This window comes from Musca autumnalis, unplaced genomic scaffold, assembly GCF_047663935.1.
Source record: "Musca autumnalis isolate F117 unplaced genomic scaffold, ASM4766393v1 scaffold_4, whole genome shotgun sequence".
NCBI lineage: Eukaryota > Metazoa > Arthropoda > Insecta > Diptera > Muscidae > Musca > Musca autumnalis.
Genome location: NW_027411977.1, coordinates 127,616,509 through 127,639,462, shown reverse-complemented (window position 1 = coordinate 127,639,462; position 22,954 = coordinate 127,616,509). Strand labels below are relative to the sequence as shown.

Sequence of the window (22,954 nt, the reverse complement as noted above, 5' to 3'; positions counted from 1 at the left end):
TTGAATGAAAAGTATTTTCTTTATCAAATTGTTCATTGACATTTAGTTCCTTTATAAATGTTTTCATTTCAAATTTTCATAGAACAAGAATTAATACACGGTTTACATATAACCGGATTTAACAAACCGACTGGGTTTTAAATGTCAATTCCATTGCTTATATTTCAAACAAATCCTCTCAAAGAAGGTTAACCCTGCAAAAAGCTTTAATATAAACAGCATATAAGCCCCCGATTTAATTTATTTAGAATAGATGTACTTCTAGACGTAACTTTTACGCAAAATAAGGATAGACAAATTTACCCCATAAAAGGCTATATACACTAGAGTTTGTTGTCATGATATATTGCTCTGTTTCGATATATTTGACATAAAATATATTAAAACACCCGTCAAACACATATTTGGAGAACCTTTGCCATTGTGATATGCCTTAGTGTAAACATACTTTAATATTGATAAATACGTCGTACGCCAAAATGAAAATAACCGAGTACCGAGTACTATAATCATATGCAACCATATAGAAGTAGTTGTGCCATTTTAATGACACCATTATCAAGGTAGATGCATTAGTCCACCAGTAGTGGGATACTCTAACGCATTTTTTGGTTACCGGCAAAAATCGATCAAATTAAAATGACAAATTATGAATAAGAAGTTTAAATAAAAGTTGACATCACTGTTGGTATCGGTAGAACTTTGCGACTACTTTTTATTGGTCGCTAACTTACCGAATAATATCGGTTATTACCGAAATTATAAGCATTTTGATTTTAACGATTTTTGTCGATAACCAAAAAATGCGTTAGGGAATCCCACTACAGATCGAAGATATGAACTTTTAATATTTTACGTCGAAAATTATCGCTAAATAAACTGTTATAGGTGGAGTGTATTATAAGTCTAATAGTACGTTTAGACTTACAAATTCCACTCGATTTCAAATGTCAATTCCATAGCGCATATGATAAATCAAATCGAGTGGATTTAAAACTATGATTTATTTGACGAATACACTGTGAAATTGACATTGGAAATCGAGTGGATTTATAAGTCTAAACCTACTACAAACGTACGTACAAAACTCACGGAGAATTTTCATTCAGAATAATTAATTTCGGGCTTAACTCTAGTAATTTTTCCATAGGTAGATACTGTTGCGCTGATCACGGGAATGTAAATTCTTGGGAGAAGGACCCGGTTATCCTGTTATTTGACCCGAAACTCCGGGTACAAAAACCGGGTTAGACCCAGCTCTATTGAGCCGATTCCTACAAAATGGGTGTCATTGGAAAGCTTACAGAAATACCTATCAAACAAGTAGCGATAGATATAGAATGATAGTGTTACTTTCATGCGTTCAGGTGATATAGTCCAGAAACCGATTTTTGGATTTTCCCATAAAACCCTCAAAAAGTCAAAATGGGTCCCTTATGGCTGCTCGCTTAATGTGTACCAGATTATAGCACTCAATTTTACCTTTCCAAAATGGTGCAATATGTTGTAAAATGTTCGCTAGATCCAGAGATATGGACCTTAGAATCTTGACATCCCGGTTCTGTTGGGCTCATTTTTTTACAATATAAGTACCTAAAAACAACATTTTTTGGGCTATATCTCCTGAACACCTGAAAATAATCCCACTGTATGACCTTTCCTTTTTGTAGGAATCGGTTTTGTAGAGCTGGCTCTAAACCGGGTTTTGTACACGGACTTTCGGGATAACCTGGTCCGTCCCCCAAGAAAATTATACATTCCCTTGATCAGCGCAACTGTATGTACCTATGGAAGAAATTTCAAAAAAAATCGGAGAGTTTTTACTAAACTAGAGTTTAAAATTTTTGTTGCAGCAATTCACCTGTCCATCTACCTTTTTTATTGTGTCATGGACAATTTGTATGAAATCATTGTATCAATGTATAAATTTGATCATTTTCCTCGAACTTTCAATTTAACAAATCAATAAGAAACAATTTAATTTATAGCGATGTTTTTTAATAGGAAATTATCTTTGGTAAGTAAAATTTTAACAGATTGCCCAGAATACAAAAAGTAAAATGTTTTCTTTCAGATGGAGCAACATAAGACAAAAACATCATTTGATGGGATGATTCAAGGATCTCATTCAATGTCATATTGTACATACATGTTGTTTGACACATTCGTACAAAAGATACTAAATGCTGGGCATAAGTTGAATATACGGACCGGATAAAAAAATTCGGTTTGAAGGAAAATTTTGTTCGCGTTAGCCGAGATTTGTTCCTGTCCACAGGAGAAAGTCTTAAATCCCCGGCTATATATGAAACAATTTCGATTTAAAATATACATATCGTCAAAACAAACGGATTTTTTCAGCAGTGCATGTCCTATCTGTGGTAAAAATTTCAGGTCGATCCGAAACCAGTCCAAACATTCATCCTGCTCCAAATGCTGTAACATGCAATTAAGCGAACTGACTTTAGTAACCCCGGCTTATGGTGAATGTTTGGAATGGATACGGATCGGTCATGAAAACATTTTCGATTTAAACGAGCATTTTGTTCGGGTATGCGAGATTTGTTCTATTAAAGTAAACTTTTGACAAAATTTTCGGAGCCTACATCCCGGGAAGTATGATATACAGCATCGATTGAGTCCAAACATTCATCCTGCTTTTTGAACTTTGAAAAATTGTGTACAGATTTCGTAACTTTTGTGCCAGACACTGAAAATAACACATGAAAATATTTTAGCTTTTAGGAGAGAGCTGAGGTGAATGAGCTCCCTTTCTCCCTTCTTATCCATAAGCTCAAAACATTTTCATGAAAATTTTCATAGTCTGGCACAAGAGTTACTTCTCACTTTTAGCCACCCCTCGCGAAAATATTTGAAAATGTCAGGGTATATGCTAGTTAAATGAGCCCCGAGTTATGTAATGTCAATATTGATGTGAAATTTTAAATAAAATAATATTTATGGCCGGTTTCACTAAGGCGTTTCGAATACAAATTCGAATTACAACCAAACTCATGTTATTGTACAATTTTTGTATGATAAAAATGAACGACATATTTTTTAAACAGACAGAGGTTTGGTAGTAGCTTGTACCAATTTTTATTAGAATCGTCTTAGTGAAACAGGTATTCTAATACTAATTGGTACAAAAGGTAACACGGTATATACCGAAGAGGTAAAGATAAATTTTAATGGGGTCACTGTTCCTGTCTAACGGTGAGATATGGTTATGAGTGATGAAGTTTGTTCTGATTAAGAGTTTTGACTAATGATATGCATATGTATTTATTGTGTTCTTATACATATTACCCTCCCCCAATATGTAAATTTTTCTTCTTTGGGCATTCATATGAATAAATATAAAAAATATGAATAAATAAATAAAAATAAACAAAATCTGTGTCAGTTTGATTGTTGGATTTAGCGGTGGCATAGGCCTTTGTTGGAGCTCTGATATACCAAGGCTAGTTTAAATAACCCGTATTCATAATCTACTTCACTTGGAGACCTTATGGTCCATTGTGTTTATTCTATAGAGTGTTAAAAAATGAGTTAACAAAAATAGGTAGTGTGGACAGAGAGAAGTTGTTGACGAATTTTAAGGAAGATCTTAAACATCTTAGGTTCTTCATTTGGAGAGGATTGGCCAAATTGTCTTGGTGACTTTGCAGTTTGATTCGTTAAACCAAATCGTATCAATGGTTTTAGAAAGTACTTGGGTTATTAGGATAAAGCTAAAAGCTTAAAATTTGGATGAGCTTCAAGGGTACTTCTTAAGTGGGTTTTGGAATGGAACAAAAATCAATATTCCGTAAAGGAATAGACATAGAACTCTGAAACTTGGCATTAGAGTGACTGTTGATTGATGTATAATGATGAGATATGGAGTTGGTTTTGAAAATACGCACTATAAGAATACGAAAGGTAGTTTTCAGATAGAGTAATATTTCTGAATTGGGGTCGTATTTGGTATGTTGGTTTGAGATATGGATATGGTTTGGAAATGCGTAGTAAAAGTTTTTGAAGTTACCTTAATTGGTGTGTAGGGGTGAGAAGTCGATAAGTACCAAATGGTACTAAGGGCCTGTTCATGTATGTCGATAAGAAAACGAATGCGGAAGAAAAACTACCAAATTTGAGTGTGTATTTCAAATTTGTTTTTTGTTTTGAAGCAAAAGCAAATGAAATAATATTTCAAAAACTAAAGTTTGGGTGTCTTTCATGCGCACACATTTTCGTTTCGAAATACATAAACTGGGGGTAAATGTTGATATTGGGTTTAGGTCTAAGTACTGGAATTCTGATATTTGGTCTTAGAGTAACATTTAGTGTGGAGGGTTGAGATATGTCGATGTTTACATTAGGCAATTTTCCTTGCGGCAATTGTCAGTTTGATGGAGAGAGGGGTGAAGAATATGGTATGCCTCTATGCACCCTCTCTCACCGACAAGCTGACAATTGCCGCAAGGAAAATTGTCTAATGTAAATATGGACTATGGAAGTTGTTTTGAAAAGTACAAAATTTTACAGAATTTGGTAAAATTTGTTTTGGTAAACTAACTTTAAGTAAAAACCGCTAACATCTGGGAAGTTTTTTTGCGGATTCTGAAACAGCAATGTTCATGGATGAGAAACATCCAAAAACAAGAAAAAAAATGCTGGACGGATTTTTAAATAAGTCGCGGTCAAACTTCACATTTTTAGGTTTTCGTGATTTAGCTTGGAAACCGCAAGTCCTATCGAAATGGAGATACAGAAAATGTAACTACGAAAATTTTCTAGAGGAATGACGTTTATTATTGGTTCCCAGGTTGTACCATTTTTGAGATAAAGAGCTCATGTTAAATTTTTAATTTTTTTTTTGCTATTGTTTCGCGATTTTGCTTGAATGCGGCAAGCCTTATAAATATCTGTGAAAATTCTCTTATAGCTGTGAAAATTCTCTATAAGACCGGATTATGTAATTTTTCGTAGGTTGTACCATTTTTTTAGATATATAAGTTTAAGTTGGGAAATTGCAGTCATGACGTTTTATAAGGAGACGATACAGAATTGAATTGTCCCAATTGGAACTTCTATATCTCAAAAACGGTAAAACCGACGAGAATACTATAAAGTTCAATGAAGTAGAGAATTTTCATAGCTACAATATTTTCTTTTGTTGCATTTCGATAGGACTTTCCAGTTTCCAAGCAAAATCGTTAAAACCTAAAAGGCCATTAAAATGCCAACTTGAATCGCGATTTATTTAAAAAGCGCTCTGGCGATTTATTTAAAAAGCGCTCTGGCGATTTTTTGTTTTTTATTTTTCTCATATATGAACATTGCAGTTTCAGAATCTGCAACAGTTTTCCAGGTGTAAGCACCTTCAATTTTAAGTTGCTTCAAGAGCACCGTGAAGTATTAGTGGTGCTATCAATAGAGGTGGAATTCGGAAATTTGGCATTATAGTCGCTGTTGGTGTGTAGGGTTGAGAAATGGATGTGGTTTTGATATACGTACCATACTTAATGACACAGCATTTGTTTCAAATTGTTATTGCCTAAAGGGGTAGAGCTGAAATTGTTAAATTGGTATTAGTAGCAGTTGGAGTTACGAGTGGAGATAAGGAGGAAGTTTTGGAAATTCGTACTTATGTATACGAAAAGTATTAAATCGCGGTTGGGATATAGTTTTGGATATGAGGATGTAATTATAAGTACTAAATTTGGTACCGTTTTGGTATTGGGCTAGGGAATATGTAGAAGTGGAATTCCGATTTATTATTTGTCTGGTTCACTGTTAGCGGTGGTCGTACAATAAGTGTACTAGAAGTATTAAATAATACTAAATATTGAAACAGTGATATTGAGTGAACCGTTAAATGAAATTTATTATGAGGGTCACTGTTGAGATTGGATCAGCATGTTTATTAAAATTCGCTTTAAATGTATGAAAGGTTTCTACATGTAATACCATTGGCATTGGGTGAACAAGAAGAGCTAAAACTGTAAAATGTCAGTTAAGGTCCTGATTTTTGAAAATTGTACTGAACTGCAAATTTGATTATATTTTAACGCGAATTCTGTTTCTAAATAATACGCTGTAGGTAAAAAAGTCAAACGTATCTTATCAACAATTTTTTATTCTGAACGTTATAGTAAGTTCATTTGGCAACCCAGATCTATGCAGCTAATGTTTTACAAGAAGGTTTTCACCCCTGATAATAAAAAAGGCACAAAAAATGTCTCAAAAAATAACTGTTATATAGGGTAAAAATTTTTGAATAAATGTTTTCTATATTTTGATATAACAAATTTCAAAAAACGGTTGGAAAATAGGGATAAAATCTTAAAAATACCCACATCGCTTTTGATGTGTAGGGGAGTAAGTATTCCTTTTTCGCATACGAAGTAGCGGGCATTTTGCTAGTTTTTATGTATTCGAGTGATTTATGACTATATTATGTATTGCGCAACCATACTTTAATTGCGTTGTAAAGGCCTCGTCACGTAAGACGTTTTCTGGCTGGCTGAAGTCATCGGCTGGCATATTTGGTAAATGAACAAAAGGAAAATGGTAACATATGATAACTATCATGGTTTAATAAGAAAGGTTAGCCAAAGCTTTATGTCAATTTAAATTTTTTTCATTCGAGTATGCCTAAAACTTCAATACAATATAAACAAACTGTGTATGTGTGTGTGGTGTTTGAATAATATGCCAAACAATTTTAAAAACAATCGAATTCAATGATTTTTAAAATTGTTTTTAGATCATTTATGTGGAAGAAATTGGTGAGATTTGCATTGAAGCAATCAGTTTATCATATTCACAACTCGATTATGTAGAGAAAACTTAACTCTTCATTCATTTTTCGCGTTTTTTATAAAATGCTCAAAAAATACATTGTAAACAAACCCACTTTTATTTTGAAGTTTTAGGAATTCAAGAAAAACAAGGGTTCTATAGATTTTTTCATTTAAATCTACCTCTTTACTTATACCATGATAACTATGTTATCATTTTCCTTTTGTTCATTTACGAATACGCCAGCCGATGATGCTGACTTCACAAGTCATGCCGCTTATGTGACGAGGCCTTTAGTTGTAATGTCACCAACTTCACAAAGCATCCAACCACTAAAACACCAACAAATAATTATATTACTGTATTTTATTAATTTTATTTGAATTTATGTTTATTGAAAGTGTAAAGTTTATAATTTCGGCAGGCTGTTTCTTAATACAACATCTTCTATTTTCGAAAAAATTACCTTGCTTAGATGTTCCATATGGTAGCAACTTCCATCGATCTAAAAAAAATATAAATATCAAAAAATGTTCTTTGCAAGTGATTCTGTGAGAAATTTATCTTTTAGAACCCAACTGCACCATTAAATTAAAACAAAAATTATTATTCTTTTATAGTTTGGTTTATTAACAAACTTTTTAAAGTTAAATCATACATTTAAATAAAATTTTGTTAATTTATAATAAGACAATATTAAATTATACAATTTTAATTTTTTTTAAATAATTAAAAATAAGTACCAAAAATAACGTTTCAGATTCGTATACAAAATAAATTATTGTATATGGGTTTATAAAATTTTAGTTTTGAATGATTCTAGCCAATGTAGTTCCTTTTTAGTTAATTATTAATACAGAAATAATATCACTGCGACAATATTTCGTACATTCCCACCAGTTTAGAACAACATAAGGTAACCATGAAAGTTTTATATAAATTTTTAATGTGGTTATATTCTGGTGAAAATTGTTATAAGACTATTAGAAACCGACATCTTTATAATACTTTATATGTCCACAAAATAGGAATCATAACTCGTTCTTTATCCTTAAATACTAAATTTGGTAGTTCTAATATGTATCTATTAGAAAAAGTTTTGATTATATATACATATATTATATATACATATATTTTAAAGTCTCATTTCTTTAATGTAATTTATAACATTTTAATTAAATTTGATTGTTTGATAGTTGTCCACGCTAGAGTGAATTTCATAAAATTAGGCGTCCTTAGATCGATTCACCACCACATCAATTTCATGATTTTTCTATGGAATTCGATCCAGAAACGCACTGTGGACTGCGACAAATAAATACTACAAATAAAAATACATAACAAGTTTCTTTCAGTCTCATATAGAATTTTAGTTCAGAATGTTTTGATTCCATGAATATATATATATGTGTTTTTTTTTAAATTAGTACTAAATAAAAATACTATCGATACGATTAAATTATATATGTATGTACATTCCGTATGCACAAGATATTAGCAGTGCGACAGTGACACGTACAAACATTGAAAAAATTTGAACATATGTTGAATGTCGAACAAAATGATTGAACCACCAAGAGCTTTGGCTAAAAAGGTAAAGAATATTTGTTTATGCTGAATTCCTACATCAGAGCTCTATGTCTACAAAAAATTGTTATACCAATCTTTAAATTTTATAAGCATTACTCATCCGTAATCTTTAAGTCTGAACAACATTTATGTTCCCAAAGGGGATCATATAATGAACCTACGACATTCGATGGTGGTTTCGAACAGCTTATATTATAGATACTTTAACTCATTTTTTGGTTACAGACTAAAATCGGTAAAATTAAAATGCTTATAATTTCGGTACTTAACGAAATTTATTAAACAAAATATAGGTCCCGCCAAGAAGAAGGCATTCATTCTTCGACCAAATAATGTTTTGAGATCCTCAGTATCTTAACTATGTTCATATTTGAAAAATCGGATGATTGGCAGATATGAGACATTTTTCTACACGCTTTGTTAAAAATCAAACGAATATATTTATTAAGTTTTGAACGAATAAAATAAGATTTTGTAGGGGACGTAAGGTATTTTTGAATGAAAAATGATCGTCTATATGGAAAATTTTAGTACGATTTATACAAACTAAAGTGTAATTAAAGCCTGCCTATCAGAAAATGGTGTATAACTAAATTTCAACCTATCACGCTTCGACAATTTTTTGAATAGCGGTAAAAGTAGTGAAAATCTGGGTTTCTTATATTTTCAAATTTAAACGGGCATATCTTATTTTTTCCGCAACGGATTTCTTTTGATCCTTCTTCTTTTCAAAGGGTGAATAATATCTTTTGAATAAGCCATTATTGTTTTAAATCGGTTAACAAATGGCTAAGTTATAGTGGTTTAAGTCTGAAAACCCCCACAAAAAACTATAACTAAATTTCTCACAATTTTCAAATTAAATATTGAACAAAACAAAAAAAGATATTTTTGAAAATTCTGAGAAATTCAGTTGTAATTTTTTTGTGGGAGTTTTCAGACTTAAACCACTATAACTTTGCCATTTGCTAACCGATTTAAAACAATAATGGCTTTTTCAAAAGATATATTCACCCCTTAAAAAAAGGAAGAAGGATCAAAAGAAATCCGTTGCGGAAAAAATAAGATATGCCCGTTTAAATTTGAAAATATAAGAAACCCAGATTTTCACTACTCTTACCGCTATAAAAAATAAAACGAAGCGACACAAAGGAACTAAAGGCATTTTCGTTCTCCATGGATCCCAACACGATGGAATTTTGCATCAGAACGCTTGAATATTTTTCTGGTCAACTTTTGTAACACAGTGTCATATATCGAAATTTTCACAAAAGTGTGCAAAGTTCGATTGGTCAACTACAACCCTGTTAAAAATCAAATTCGAAAAGGGAGTTAAGTTAGACACCGTAAAACACTGTAAGAATGGACCAATATTGGTTTTGATTTCATATTCATGTATTGTCATCAAAAGCTTTAAAATGTGCAACGTTTAAGTTCGATTGGTCAACTGCAACTGTGTGAAACACGAGTTACCTGATTTGAAAAGCAAATTAGATAAAACACTGTAAAACAAAATGGACCAAAATTGGTTTTGATTTAATATTCATGTATTGTCATCCAAATCTTAAAAATGTGCAAAATTTTAGTTCGATTGGTCAACTGCAACTGTGTAAAAAATGAGTTACAAATGAGAGACATAATAAAATTAAAAGAATGAAGAAAATAGTGCAACCCTTCGAAATTTATTTTATTTTTATTATGTCAGAAGAAACCCAGGCCGCAAGGCTTCTAATGTACCGAGGCTTCTACGTCCAAGAAATTTAGAAAAATTTTAAATTAAAAATTGTTGGAGAACCAATTAAAAAATTCTTCACATAAACATATGGAAAAACATGTTTCGATTTGCGTTGAAGTTCGTCGGAACCAATTACACTGTACAACACAAAAAATAATTACAAGATAATTCGACCAGATTACAAAAGAGGACCGAAAAAAGAAGATACGTGTATCGGCGTTTTGAAAGTTTACGTCGGGAAGTAACCTAAATAGGCGTGGCAAGTTCCGCCCATTTCTACAGGTTTTGAAATATTCGACATCAGATTCCTTGGAATCCTTGTATTTTAGGTATAAAGTGTCTTTGGCAATATTGCTGACAACAATGCGGGGTATCTTTTTATGAAGAAAATTAGCCCTCATGCGAGTCACTAAAGACGACTTTTTGGTCCCTTTTTTTCACAAACTTTTAAAAACTCATTTAAAATGAGATCGTATCAGATCATAATATTCTACAAAATTATTTGTCATAAAATTTCACTATAGGCCAAAGACACTTTATACCTAAAAAGCAAGGATTCCAAGGAATCTGATGTCGAATATTTCAAAACCTGTAGAAATGGGCTGAACTTGGCACGCCTATTTAGGTTACTTCCCGACGTAAACTTTCAAAACGCCGATACACATGACTTCTTTTTTTCGGCCTCTTTGATTTCATAATCTGTGCGGCGTTTCTTCCCAGCAAAATTTTATGGAAGTGGTTCCATGAGATGCCATGATTTCACTGGATCTTTTGCATTGGTTCAATTGAAGTCGTGATAGATCCGATCTTTTCTTCAGCATTTGAATTAATTCCACGAATGATAAATCAACTCGTGAAAGATCCGATCTTTTCTTCAACATTTAAACCCATTCAAAGGAAGTCGTGAAAGATCCGATATTTTCATCGGTATTTGAACCCATTCCATCGATCCAATTGGGATGAAGTTTATTTTTTTGGTATATTTTCTTTTATTTATTACACTGTGCAACAAAATGATTGTGAAAATCTGGGGCACGGGAAATTCCTCTTGGGAAAGAAAGGCCTTGATGAGTATATTAAGAACCCCGAAGGACAGATCCGCCGTGAGTTGAACTTCCGCGTTATGGCGTGATGGATTTTTTGCTAGAGACCCTGTAAGTCATCAGGAATTATCGTTGTATCTTTGTTCACTTATGTTTTAGCTCTTAAAATGAAGGACGATGAGGACATCGAAGGAAGCGAGTTAGAAGGTCGAAGTACTCTACGAAAATAATCCTCATTCGATTTGACTGAAGACATATTATCTCAAAAATAAGCTAAAACAACAGTGAACAAAGATATCACAATAATGATAGAACAAAACTTCATCACGCCATAATGCGAAAGTTCGACTCAGGGCGGATCTGTCCTTCGGGGTTCTTAATATACTTACCAAGGGCTTTTATCCCCAAAGAGAATCGTCCATGCCCCAAAATTTTTGTTCACAGTGTTATTTATAGGAAGTCTCCAATATGGAGTCAAAAAAGTAGAATCGAACTGCACTCTTTGATACTAAAAGAGTTTCCTTGTCTGTGCTAGGATCTTATTTGTAAATACATATATAAGTATATTTTATAAAAGGTTTTAATTAGTAGTATGTCCTTATACATTTCTTGCAAATGTTTGGTTAAATCCTATTTCAAGTACATAAATATATGCAAAATCTGTCAAATCAAGATGAAACGTTGGATATGCGACTAACTCTGACTTAGAATGAAATCAATCAAATCTTGTTTTCGAAATTTGACCCAAAAGCCCGAATCGAAGAAGAACAGGATTCTGAAAATGAATAGTATTTTTCTACAAACGTGCCTTCTTGGACAAGGAGGCTTATCCCACATCAATTAATATACCTCGATTCAATTTTAAACTCATTGGTAGTGATGTACTTCTATAGCCGTGATGTACTTCTATGGAATTGGTAAAAATTCCATGCTAGAGGGTTCATCAAGAGACATGCCAAAGGGTTAGTGTAAATGCTATTCTAGGAATTGGTTAAGATGTCATGCCAAAGGGTTGGTAAAGATGACATGCCAAAGGCTTTGTGAAAATGCTATTCTAGGAATTGGTTAAGATGTCATGCCAAAGAATTGGTTAAAATGCTTAGGATCTGAAAAGGAATTGCATCTTTTGGGGGTCACGCTCTTGTAAAAAGAATGAATGAAGATGCTAAAAAAATTACATTCCATATCACTTGTACCCATTCTTGAATAGCTTCTTTGGCATCGAACATTTTGCTGGGTTGTAATTTTGAAAAAAGTTCGATTTCGTTGTACAGTGTTATTAACGCAAATCGAGGTATTAGTGTATTCAAATATTTGAAGTGTTTCGTATAAAATATTTCGTCTGCTACAAACGACAGAAATGTGTTTTTATCAAAAAAGACTTACCGTGAATTACAATGTATCTCTGGCGTGTTCTCATTTGAATTTGCCATATGTCTTTGCTTGAATAACGCTTTAGCAATTTCTGGTGAAGTATTTTCGAGGGAATCTCTTAGTTCAGACAGTGTTTGTTTTGAAAAATTTTCCATTCTCCATAAAGTTCCATTATCATTGTCTCTTCTTTGTTTGAAATCAATCAAACGTTGTTTGTTATCTAGCAATATATGATGCGTAAGTCTACATATTGTTATCATATATATGATATTTTATATTTATAAACTTACCATTTCTGGCAATTATTTTTGCTTTATAGCTGCCGCCTCTATACTTTACGACGCATTCTTCTTCGGCACATTGGCTTAAAGTTTTGGAATTAACGACAAGAGATTCCCCGTTGTCGAATACAATCAGGGAAAACATTTTTAGCTAGAATAAAAACAATTTCAAATGAAACAACTAAAAAAGTATCAGTGGGCTTTGCCGACAGAGATATACCCTCAGCATATGTAAATTGAAACTTTTACCTACATACAGATCGAATGTAAAGTACAAAAGTGTTGCGGAGGAGAGGACCGATATGGAACATTTTAAAGTTAAACTAAATTTGCCAAGAGACGCCAAGAAAAAATATGGGAACAGCTCTAGTTTAGTGAAATTTTTTCCAGAGGTAGATATTGTTGCGCTGATCATGGGAATGTATAATTTTCTTGGGGACGGATCCGGTTACTCGGTTATTGGACCCGAAAGTCCGGGTACAAAACCCGGGTTAGACACAGCTGTACTAAACTGATTGGGTATCATTGGAATGCTTATGGAAAAACCTATCCAAAAAGTGGTCATATGATGGGGATATTTTCAGGTGGTCAGGTGATATAAACCAAAAACTGATTTTTGGACCCCGATTTTTCCATAAAACCCTCAAAAAGTCGAAAATGCTTCCATTATTGTGCCCACTGAATGCCATATTATAACACTTAACCTTTACAAAATGGTGCTATATGTTGTAATACCTTCTCTGGATCCAGAGATATGGCCCTTAGAATCTTCAGAACTCGGTTTTGTAGGGCTCATTTCTTTACATTATAGGTGTCTATGGAAAATTTTAAAGTTCTAAATTGAACAAAATTGTCCTTTAAATTATATTTTTTCTCAAAATGGCAGGCCTTCGGCCGGGGATTTAAGACTTTCACCTATGGACAGGCGCAAATCTCGGAAACGGGAACAAAATTTGCTTTTAAATTATAATTTTTTCTTTAAATAGCAACAGGTGCAAATCTAGGGAACGGGAACACATTTTTCTTTTAAATTATAAATGTTTCCCTACATAGACGGCCTTCGGCCGGGGATTTAAGACTTTCTCCTATGGATAGTGCAAATCTCGAGAACGGGAACAAAATGTTCTTTCAAATTATAATTTTTTCTATAAATAGCCACTTAGAGAAACCGGTTTGTCCAGATTCTAAGAGCCATATCTCTGGATCCAGGGAAGGTATTACAACATATAGCACCACTTTGGAAAGGTTGAAGTGTGAGCTACAATCTGGCTTACATTAAATGGGAAACGATAATGAGCCCATTTTCGACTTTTGAGGGTTTTATGGAAAAATCCGGGTCCAAAAATCAGCTTTCCAATGATACACATTTTGTAGCAAACGGTTCAGTACAGCCGGGTCTAACCCGGGTTTTGTAACCGAACTTTCGGGTCTAATAACCGGGTAACCGGGTCCGTCCAAGAAAATTATACATTTCCCTGATAAGCGTAACAATATCTACCTCTGAAAAAAATTTCACAAAAATCGGAGAGTTTTTACTAAACTAGAGTTAAGCCAAAATATGTTTTCCAAAAGTTTGTCCCGCTTTTTTGTCGTTGTATTTGACGCGGTTATAAGACACGCTACACATACAGACTTGAAATTCTTTGAAAAAAAACAACGTGTATATGTAAGATACGCGTTAAATAAAACGACAGAAAAGCGGGATAAACTTTTGAAAGCATATTTTTTCTTGGCGTCTCTTGGCATTACATTAACTGATGTCAAGACATTACATTAACTGATGTAATGCCAAGAGACGCCAAGAAAAAATATGCTTCCAAAAGTTTGTCCCGTTTTTCTGTCGTTTTATTTAACGCGTATCTTACATATACACGTTTTTCAAAGAATTTCAAGTCTGTATGTGTAGCGTGCCTTATAACCGCGTCACATACAGCGACAGAAATGGGCGACCAACTATAGGAAGCCTATGCATACCTACAAAATTCCTGAAAACTAATGTAATGCGAAGAGACGCGAAGAAAAATTATGTTTTCCAGAAGTTTGTCCCGCTTTTTTGTCGTTGTAAGTGACGCGGTAAAAAAAACGCTACACATACAGACTTGAAATTCTTAAAAAAAAAACGTGTATATGTAAGATACGCGTTAAATAAAACCACAGAAAAGCGGGACAAACTTTTGGAAGCATATTTTTTCTTGGCGTCTCTTGGCATTACATCAGTTAATGTAATGTCTTGGCGTCTCTTGGCATTACATTAAAGTTTGTCCGCTTTTTTGTCGTTGTATGTGACGCGGTTATAAGGCACGCTACACATACAGACTTGAAATTCTTTGACCTACCTACAAAATTCCTGAAAACTAATGTAATGCGAAGAGACGCGAAGAAAAATTATGTTTTCCAGAAGTTTGTCCCGCTTTTTTGTCGTTGTAAGTGACGCGGTAAAAAGGCACGCTACACATACAGACTTGAAATTCTTTAAAAAAACGTTTATATGTAAGATACGCGTTAAATAAAACCACAGAAAAGCGGGACAAACTTTTGGAAGCATATTTTTTCTTGGCGTCTCTTGGCATTACATCAGTTAATGTAATGTCTTGGCGTCTCTTGGCATTACATTAAAGTTTGTCCGCTTTTTTGTCGTTGTATGTGACGCGGTTATAAGGCACGCTACACATACAGACTTGAAATTCTTTGACCTACCTACAAAATTCCTGAAAACTAATGTAATGCGAAGAGACGCGAAGAAAAATTATGTTTTCCAGAAGTTTGTCCCGCTTTTTTGTCGTTGTAAGTGACGCGGTAAAAAGGCACGCTACACATACAGACTTGAAATTCTTTAAAAAAAACGTTTATATGTAAGATACGCGTTAAATAAAACCACAGAAAAGCGGGACAAACTTTTGGAAGCATATTTTTTCTTGGCGTCTCTTGGCATTACATTAAAGTTTGTCCGCTTTTTTGTCGTTGTATGTGACGCGGTTACAAGGCACGCTACACATACAAACTTGAAATTCTTTGAACAAGATGTGTATATGTAAGACATTACATTAGTTTTAAAGAATTTTATAAAAAACTTACCTTATACGTGTGTTCCCGTACAGGAATACTGTTTTAAATTATGTTTAAAAATGCAATATTTTTTGCACACAATTAGTGTTAGTTGGCTTGTCTTTTTTCGCGCTTGCCGATTTGTATTATCGCGTCCAATTCACAAATGATCTCTGCTCACCAAAAGAATGTTCTATAACAGCAGTTATGGGTATAAAAAAGATTCGGTAGTCATTTACGCCCAGGGGCAACCTAAATAAAAGCGTAATCGTACACTTCTTATGCGCTGTGAACTTGCATCAAAAGTTTGTAGGCTAACAGTACGTTTACATTATAGTGTATTTAGTAACCTCAACGGATTTAAACTATTTATTCCATGCATGCGCAAATAAAAGTCAAATATTTCCTTCTCGCCCAAGTAAAAGTTCTGATATTGATCTGAATTGCACACAAGATGAAAAGAGTTTCTTTATACCTGGTTTACATTTACGAAATCAAGTGGATTTCAACTGTCAATTCATTTGCGTATACGTCAAATGAAAACACATCTGAAATCAATTGGATTTCATTTGACGTTTGGGCAATGAAATTGACAGTTGAAATCGGGTGCCTTTCGCAAATGTAAACCAGGTATTATACTCTTTCCTCTCTTCCTTTTCTACATGATAAAACCCCTAGTCTAAAACTAAACACTTATCCACTCGATTTCAACTCTCAATTCAATTGCTTGAATGGAATTCAATGGATTTCAGCTCATCTCACGTAGGTCCCGGTCCACACTAGAGCGATTTCATTGAAAAAAAATCGTAATAATATGCGTCACTAGATCGAGTTCCCCACTACAGCAATTTCATAATATTACTCTACTATGGAACTCGATTTAGCGACGCATAATTTCATGGAATTTTTCAATGAAATCACTCTAGTGTGGACCGGGACTATACGCAAAGGAATTGACAGTTGAAATCCACTCGATTTCATATATGTAAACCAGCTAATACGATGATTTACATTAACTTAAATCGAGTGGATTTAAAACTAGGATTTATTTGACACATACGCTATGAGTTTGACATTTAAATCGAGTGGATATTTAAATCTAATAGCACGGTTACACTACAGCTTTTTGCCGGGTTAACCCACTTCATGAGGATTTATTTGCTTAATCTGCTCAAATCTGACAAGATTTGCAATACAAAAATTAAATCCTCTCATGGCTGGGTTTATTTTAAATCCGGCACAAACGCACCAAAAATGCAGTGTTGTATTCGGTATTTGTGCTAAAAATGCAACTCTACTCAAAAAGTACCAAAAGTTGCAATAGAGTTTGTCGTGTTTTACACGTTTACGATTGGTCGCATGAGTTTTTATGGAGGTAATAAATCTAAAGTTCAGTTTCATTATACGTCTTTTTTAACAAAAAGTACGATTGATATCATGATACAAAAATGTATCACTGTGTGTAAAATATACTATTATGATCAAAGAGGGGGCGATATCTCATACGAGAAATTGTAAAAGTGTAACACACGACTTTATTAGTTATTTTGTATGTTTACGTAAACAAACATCAGCTGACAGTTTATATCATCGAAAAGCTTAGTGTAACCAGCAAAAATTATTCCAGCGAAATTGTAAAAGTGTAACACACGACTTTATTAGTTATTGTGTATGTTTACGTAAACAAACATCAGCTGACAGTTTATATCCTCGAAAAGCTAAGTGTAACCAGCAAAAATTATTCCACTGGATCTATTAAACCCAGTGGGTTAACCTTCAATAGTGTAATAGTACGGTTACACTATGTTTACATTTACGAAATCCACTCGATTTCAACTGTAAATTCCATTGCTCAAACGTCAAATGAAATCCACTCGATTTCAGATGAGTTTTCATTTGACATATACGCGAAGGAGTTGACCGTTGAAATCGAATGGATTTCGTAAATGTAAACATAGTCTTATATGGCGTTTATATTAGAGCTTTTTGCAGGGTTAACCTTCTTTATGAGGATTTGTTTGAAATATAAGCAATGGAATTGACATTTAAAACCCAGTCGGTTTGTTAAATCCGGTTATATATAAACGGGGTATTACACTAGAGTTTTTTGCCGGGTTAACCCACTTCGAGAGGATTTATTTGACGTTTGCGCTATGGAATTGACATTCGAAATCCAAACCGACTGGGTTAATCCGGTTAAGTGTAACCGGGGTATAAATGTACTATTAACCTTCTTTATGAGGATTTATTTACATTCGTAATACTGTAGACTTATGAAATCCGCTTATACCCAATCAGCCTGTTGCTTTCGAAATGTTCAAATTTTTGCTTCACCACGCCGCTATTTTTGTTAGCACCCATCGATCGTGACATTTTGGCGCCGGCGACTATATGTTTTGAGTAAACAAAAAAGTATTTTGCACTTTATTAATTTTTCCTAAAACATCGTATATTTTTTGTTATTATTTATCAAACAAAAAATTAAAACAAGCAAGCGGAGGCAGCAACAAAAATTCATTGTGTTTTTACCTTTATAGTTGGTTTACATTTACGAAATCCACTCTATTCGAACTTATTTTTTGGTATCACACATAGAACTGTAAACTTTTTCGAGCCTGTGATTATAGTAGTGTTCCTTTACGTATCTGAGGTTACCAGTTTTTCCCACTCTTTACTTGCAAAGTGTTCCTTTAGCCCCGGTCCACACTAGAGCGATTTCATTGTAAAAATTTTATGAAATTATGCGCCCCTAAGTCCAATTTACATATGCACATTAAATGATTTCGTTTTACGAAATCCTAGAATCAAATGAAGTGTATTTACATCTGTTTCTTTGCGTCATTTGCGTACGGACACAATCGTACATACACACTTATACAGTAACACAAACACACGCACACAATATATTTATTCAGAGAAATAAAAATTTCAAAACACAAATGTGTATCAAATAACTTAAATTAATTCTAAAAACAAAAAAACATAATTTTTGCAAGTTTTTTAAACATTTATTTTCAATTTTGTCATCGTTTAAGTATTTTTGTTTTTCTACAACACACACAAACAAACAAAGACATCATAAAACAGTTGCAGCTTTTGGTAGTTTATGACAAAAAAAACTGGGCTGCTTATAATAGTATGGTGTTTTCGTGCGTTGTTTAGAATAAATGACGCAGCTATCGCCATTTATTTTTGTATGGTAAATGACGCAAAATGTTGCCTGTTTTAGCAAATAAATGACGAAACAGCTCCAAATGACGAAAAAGTTCCTAATGTAAATTGGACACTAGATCGAGTTCTTTAGTAGAGCAATATATTGAAATTGCTGTAGTGGGGAACTCGATCTCGAAACGCCTAATTTCATGAAAATTTTTCGATGAAATCATGGTATAAATAGAAAGGTATAACAGAGCTCACATCTGATTTAAATTTTTTTCTGAGTGTGACCGACTTTTGTCAATTTGAAGTTTATATTTTGTGTGTGTATGTGTTTGTGTTGAAAAATATTAAAAATGTTTTCAAAATAGATTCAAAATTAATTGCAATGAAATCGTTAATTACAGAGCCGTTGTAGAATATATTTATCAAACTTAAGTTGAAAATAAGTTTTTGACCGTGTTTCGATGTATATGTGAAAACAAATATTTGTGTTTCATTCATTTTCGCGCTGTTTTAAACAGTTGGATAAAATGACAAAAAATATCAAACAAACAAAGGCAACCTGTTGCATATGCCAGTATAACAATTCTGACAGGAAGCGGGCATACGTGTAGGGTTGAATTTCTATCGATTTTTCGAACCTGTTCTACCTTCCTTATTGTACCATGGATGAAATCAAGAAAGCATACAATTTATACCATTTTTAAAAAAAATCGAGTGGATTTCAACTGTCAATTCTTTTGTGTGTAATGTAAACTTATATGAAATCCATTTGATTTCATTTGTCCAGGGTTTCAAATGCTAACGCCATATTAGCAAAAGCACAGAATATTTGCAGCACAAGATATTGCTAGCGATGCTGATGCTATTTGATATTGTCGCTTTAATAAAATAGCATCGGGCACGCATACTCATATTTTGTAGCACACGTGATCAACACATATCAGAAAAGAGAATAAGCATTTAAGGAGGGTGCCGCATAAAAAAATCCGACATCGATATTTTAAAACCACTCTATTTCACATATATGCAATGGATTTGATAATCTAATGTTTGGTTTACATTCGGCGTCTTTTCGTGATTTCGAAGGCGTTTCGTGATTTCGCGCGGAATCATGCAAAAATTTATCATGATTTCGCATACAAAAATGAAATTATCTCATTTCGTGATTTCAGCGAAATCAACATCGAAATCACAGTACACATGATATACAACCTTGCTTTTGCCTAAAAAAGTACCAAAAGTTGCAACACTTTTCACGTATCACAATAAACAAGGTAGATGTGCGAATTGCTGGAACAAAATATGTTAATATCAAAATTTGTAAACAATGTGAAAAAATATTAAATTACATTGTTACAATGCTATTTTCATTATGTTCCCGTACTTTTTTTAATGGTAATGTTAGAAAATAGACCGAATTGTCAAAAATTGCTTCCCCCATACAAATTTCTTAAAAAATACGGGAACGAAAAAATGACGGAAATTGCAAAAACTCCAGCAAAAATGCCAAAATCGGCGTATCAGCTATCGTGTTCAGATGCCAAAAAAAATGCTGCTAGTTTTTACTTGGCCAAATTTTTATAGCAGAGAACAGGAGAAGAGGCTTTTATTCAAAAACAAGTGCAAGTCTTGCTAGATTTCGGAGTACTGGAACGTATTTCTAGCACTAAACGGCGAAAATACAGCAAGTAGTAATATTTTGCAGTTTCTGAACACAACTTTTATCTATCAAAAATTATTATTATAATGTCTCAACGATAAAATCATTTTTTAGTTTTTCATTTCTTAGTATTATAAACAATTAATACGATATATAGATAATTTTACGATCATTTTCGAAATAAAGCAGTAAAGTTCTATATTGTCGTAATTTTTTGATGATTAATTCAATTTACAACTACTTTTTTTTCGAAAATGCATGTTCGATCAGCTGCGCATTTGCATCTACCTTGATTATTGTGATATGTTTGAAATCAAGAAAAAAATTAGTGTAAACACCAGGGTGTATTTCAGGATTTCGTGAAATCCAGTGGATTTTGGAGCGTAAGTGTAAACTTGGCATAAATCCACCAAGGTAAAAAGCTGTAATGTAAACATACTGTTATTTTACATACAGCACAAATACAGTGCTGTATACTGTGTTTGTACAAAAAAGTATAAAACTAAAAACAGTTGCAACTGTTAAAAAAAATTATTACATTTTCATTAATAATTAATTATTGCGTCGCATTGATATTTGAATCAAAATTATACCTTGAGATATGTGAATATTCCACTTCCAATTGATTCCCCAATGTTTGTTCGTCACAGCCTTGGAAGTGGATCGTTTGGTAGAGTTTCTAGTCGGAATGGTTATACCAAAGAGAGGATGGTTTGATGTGTTCCTGCTGGAAGAATCATTCCATGGTGAATGGTGAATATTTGAGTTTTATATATTGACATAATCGTAAATTAATTTCCCTTTAATTGTAGGTGGAATTATCAGAAGAACAAAAACAACTTCTCTACAATTGGTGTCGTTGGGACATAAACGTTGTGCGATAAACGTTGTTTTCTACATGTTTATGAATCGGCTGATCATATGGCACAACCATCATTAGATCAACACAAAATGGGCTTAAAATGAACCAAAGCTGTTTACTGGACGTGATGAAGGTTTCTTACAGCAAATAAAGAGGAGAATGAAGATTTAAGTCGTCTGCCACAAAATGTTAAATACCCTAAAGCTAAGAAGGTACACGTTATACACAGAACAAGGCATGGATTGGGCCAATATATTGTAAAAGACAGAGATTTACTTTTCATAAATAAATCGAATAGAGTATTTTGATTAAAATAAATAATTTGTTTTCTGTACATCTATATTTTATACCCTCCACCATATATGGAGGGTATAATTAAAATTGTCATTCCGTTTGTAACACATCGAAATATGCATCGGAGACCCTATAAAGTATATATCGTCACCTGAAATGCCCAAAGATCAGGATAAAATTCTAAGTCGACATAACATAGTCCGTCTGTCCGTTTCTTACAGCAAATAAAGAGGAGAATGAAGATTTACGTCGTCTGCCACAAAATGTTAAATACCCCAAAGCTAAGAAGGTACACGTTATACACAGAACAAGGCATGGATTGGGCCAATATATTGTGAAAGACAGAGATTAACTTTTCATAAGTAAATCGAATAGAGTATTTTGATTAAAATAAATAATTTGTTTTCTGTACATCTATAATATTTTATACCCTCCACCATAATATGGAGGGTATAATTAAAATTGTCATTCCGTTTGTAACACATCGAAATATTCATCCACTTAAGGCGTCTTCTTTTATATGGAAGGTCTTTAGAAGACCTCTTAATGTGTCTTCTGTTCAATAGAAGACCTCTTAATGTGTCTTCTATTCTATAGAAGACCTCTTAAGGCGTCTTCTATTGTATAGAAGACTTCTTAAGGCGTCTTCTATTCTGTAGAAGACCTCTTAAGTCGTCTTTTATTCTATTGAAGACCTCTTAAGGCATCTTCAATTCTACAGCAGACCACTTGAGGCGTCTTCTATTATATAGAAGACCCCTAAAGGCGTATTCTATTATATAGAAGACCCCTAAAGGCGTCTTCTGTTATATAGAAGACCTCTTAAGGCGTCTTCTACTATATAAAAGACCCATTAAGGCGTCTTCTATTATATAGAAGACCCCTAAAGGCGTCTTCTATTCTATAGAAGACCTCTTAAGACGTCTTCTATTGTATAGAAGACTTCCTAAGGCGTCTTTTATTCTATAGAACACCTCTTAAAATGTCTTTGATTCCATAGAAGACCTCTTAAGGCGTCTTCTATTCTACAGAAGACCACTTGAGGCGTCTTCTATTCTTTAGAAGAACTCTTAATGTGTCTTCTGTTCTATAGAAGACCTCTTAATGTGTCTTCTATTC

At 33.3% G+C, this 22,954-nt stretch overlaps 1 protein-coding gene and 1 long non-coding RNA gene across 3 annotated transcripts; one reads left to right on the top strand and one right to left on the bottom strand.

Moving 5' to 3' along the window:
- The first annotated feature begins 1,873 nt into the window (after positions 1-1,873).
- On the top strand, positions 1,874-3,396 carry LOC141404048 (uncharacterized). The gene is made up of 2 exons (XR_012412936.1): positions 1,874-2,017; positions 2,075-3,396. It is a non-coding gene; the product is annotated as an uncharacterized lncRNA (long non-coding RNA).
- A 3,996-nt stretch (positions 3,397-7,392) lies between these two features.
- On the bottom strand, positions 7,393-16,052 carry LOC141402119 (uncharacterized). 2 transcript variants are annotated; one of them, XR_012412533.1, is made up of 4 exons: positions 15,888-16,049; positions 12,822-12,963; positions 12,544-12,751; positions 7,393-8,375 (listed from the first exon to the last, which is right to left on the bottom strand). XR_012412533.1 is itself a non-coding variant. In XM_073982832.1 (4 exons), exons 2-4 carry the CDS (start codon positions 12,955-12,957, stop codon positions 8,035-8,037), a joined length of 420 nt encoding a protein of 139 aa, XP_073838933.1. In that variant the 5' UTR covers positions 12,958-12,963; positions 15,888-16,052; the 3' UTR covers positions 7,393-8,034. The 2 variants fall into 2 exon arrangements, 1 of the variants encoding a protein (XP_073838933.1); XM_073982832.1 differs by having other exon boundaries at positions 7,393-8,110; positions 15,888-16,052.
- Positions 16,053-22,954: the final 6,902 nt, after the last annotated feature.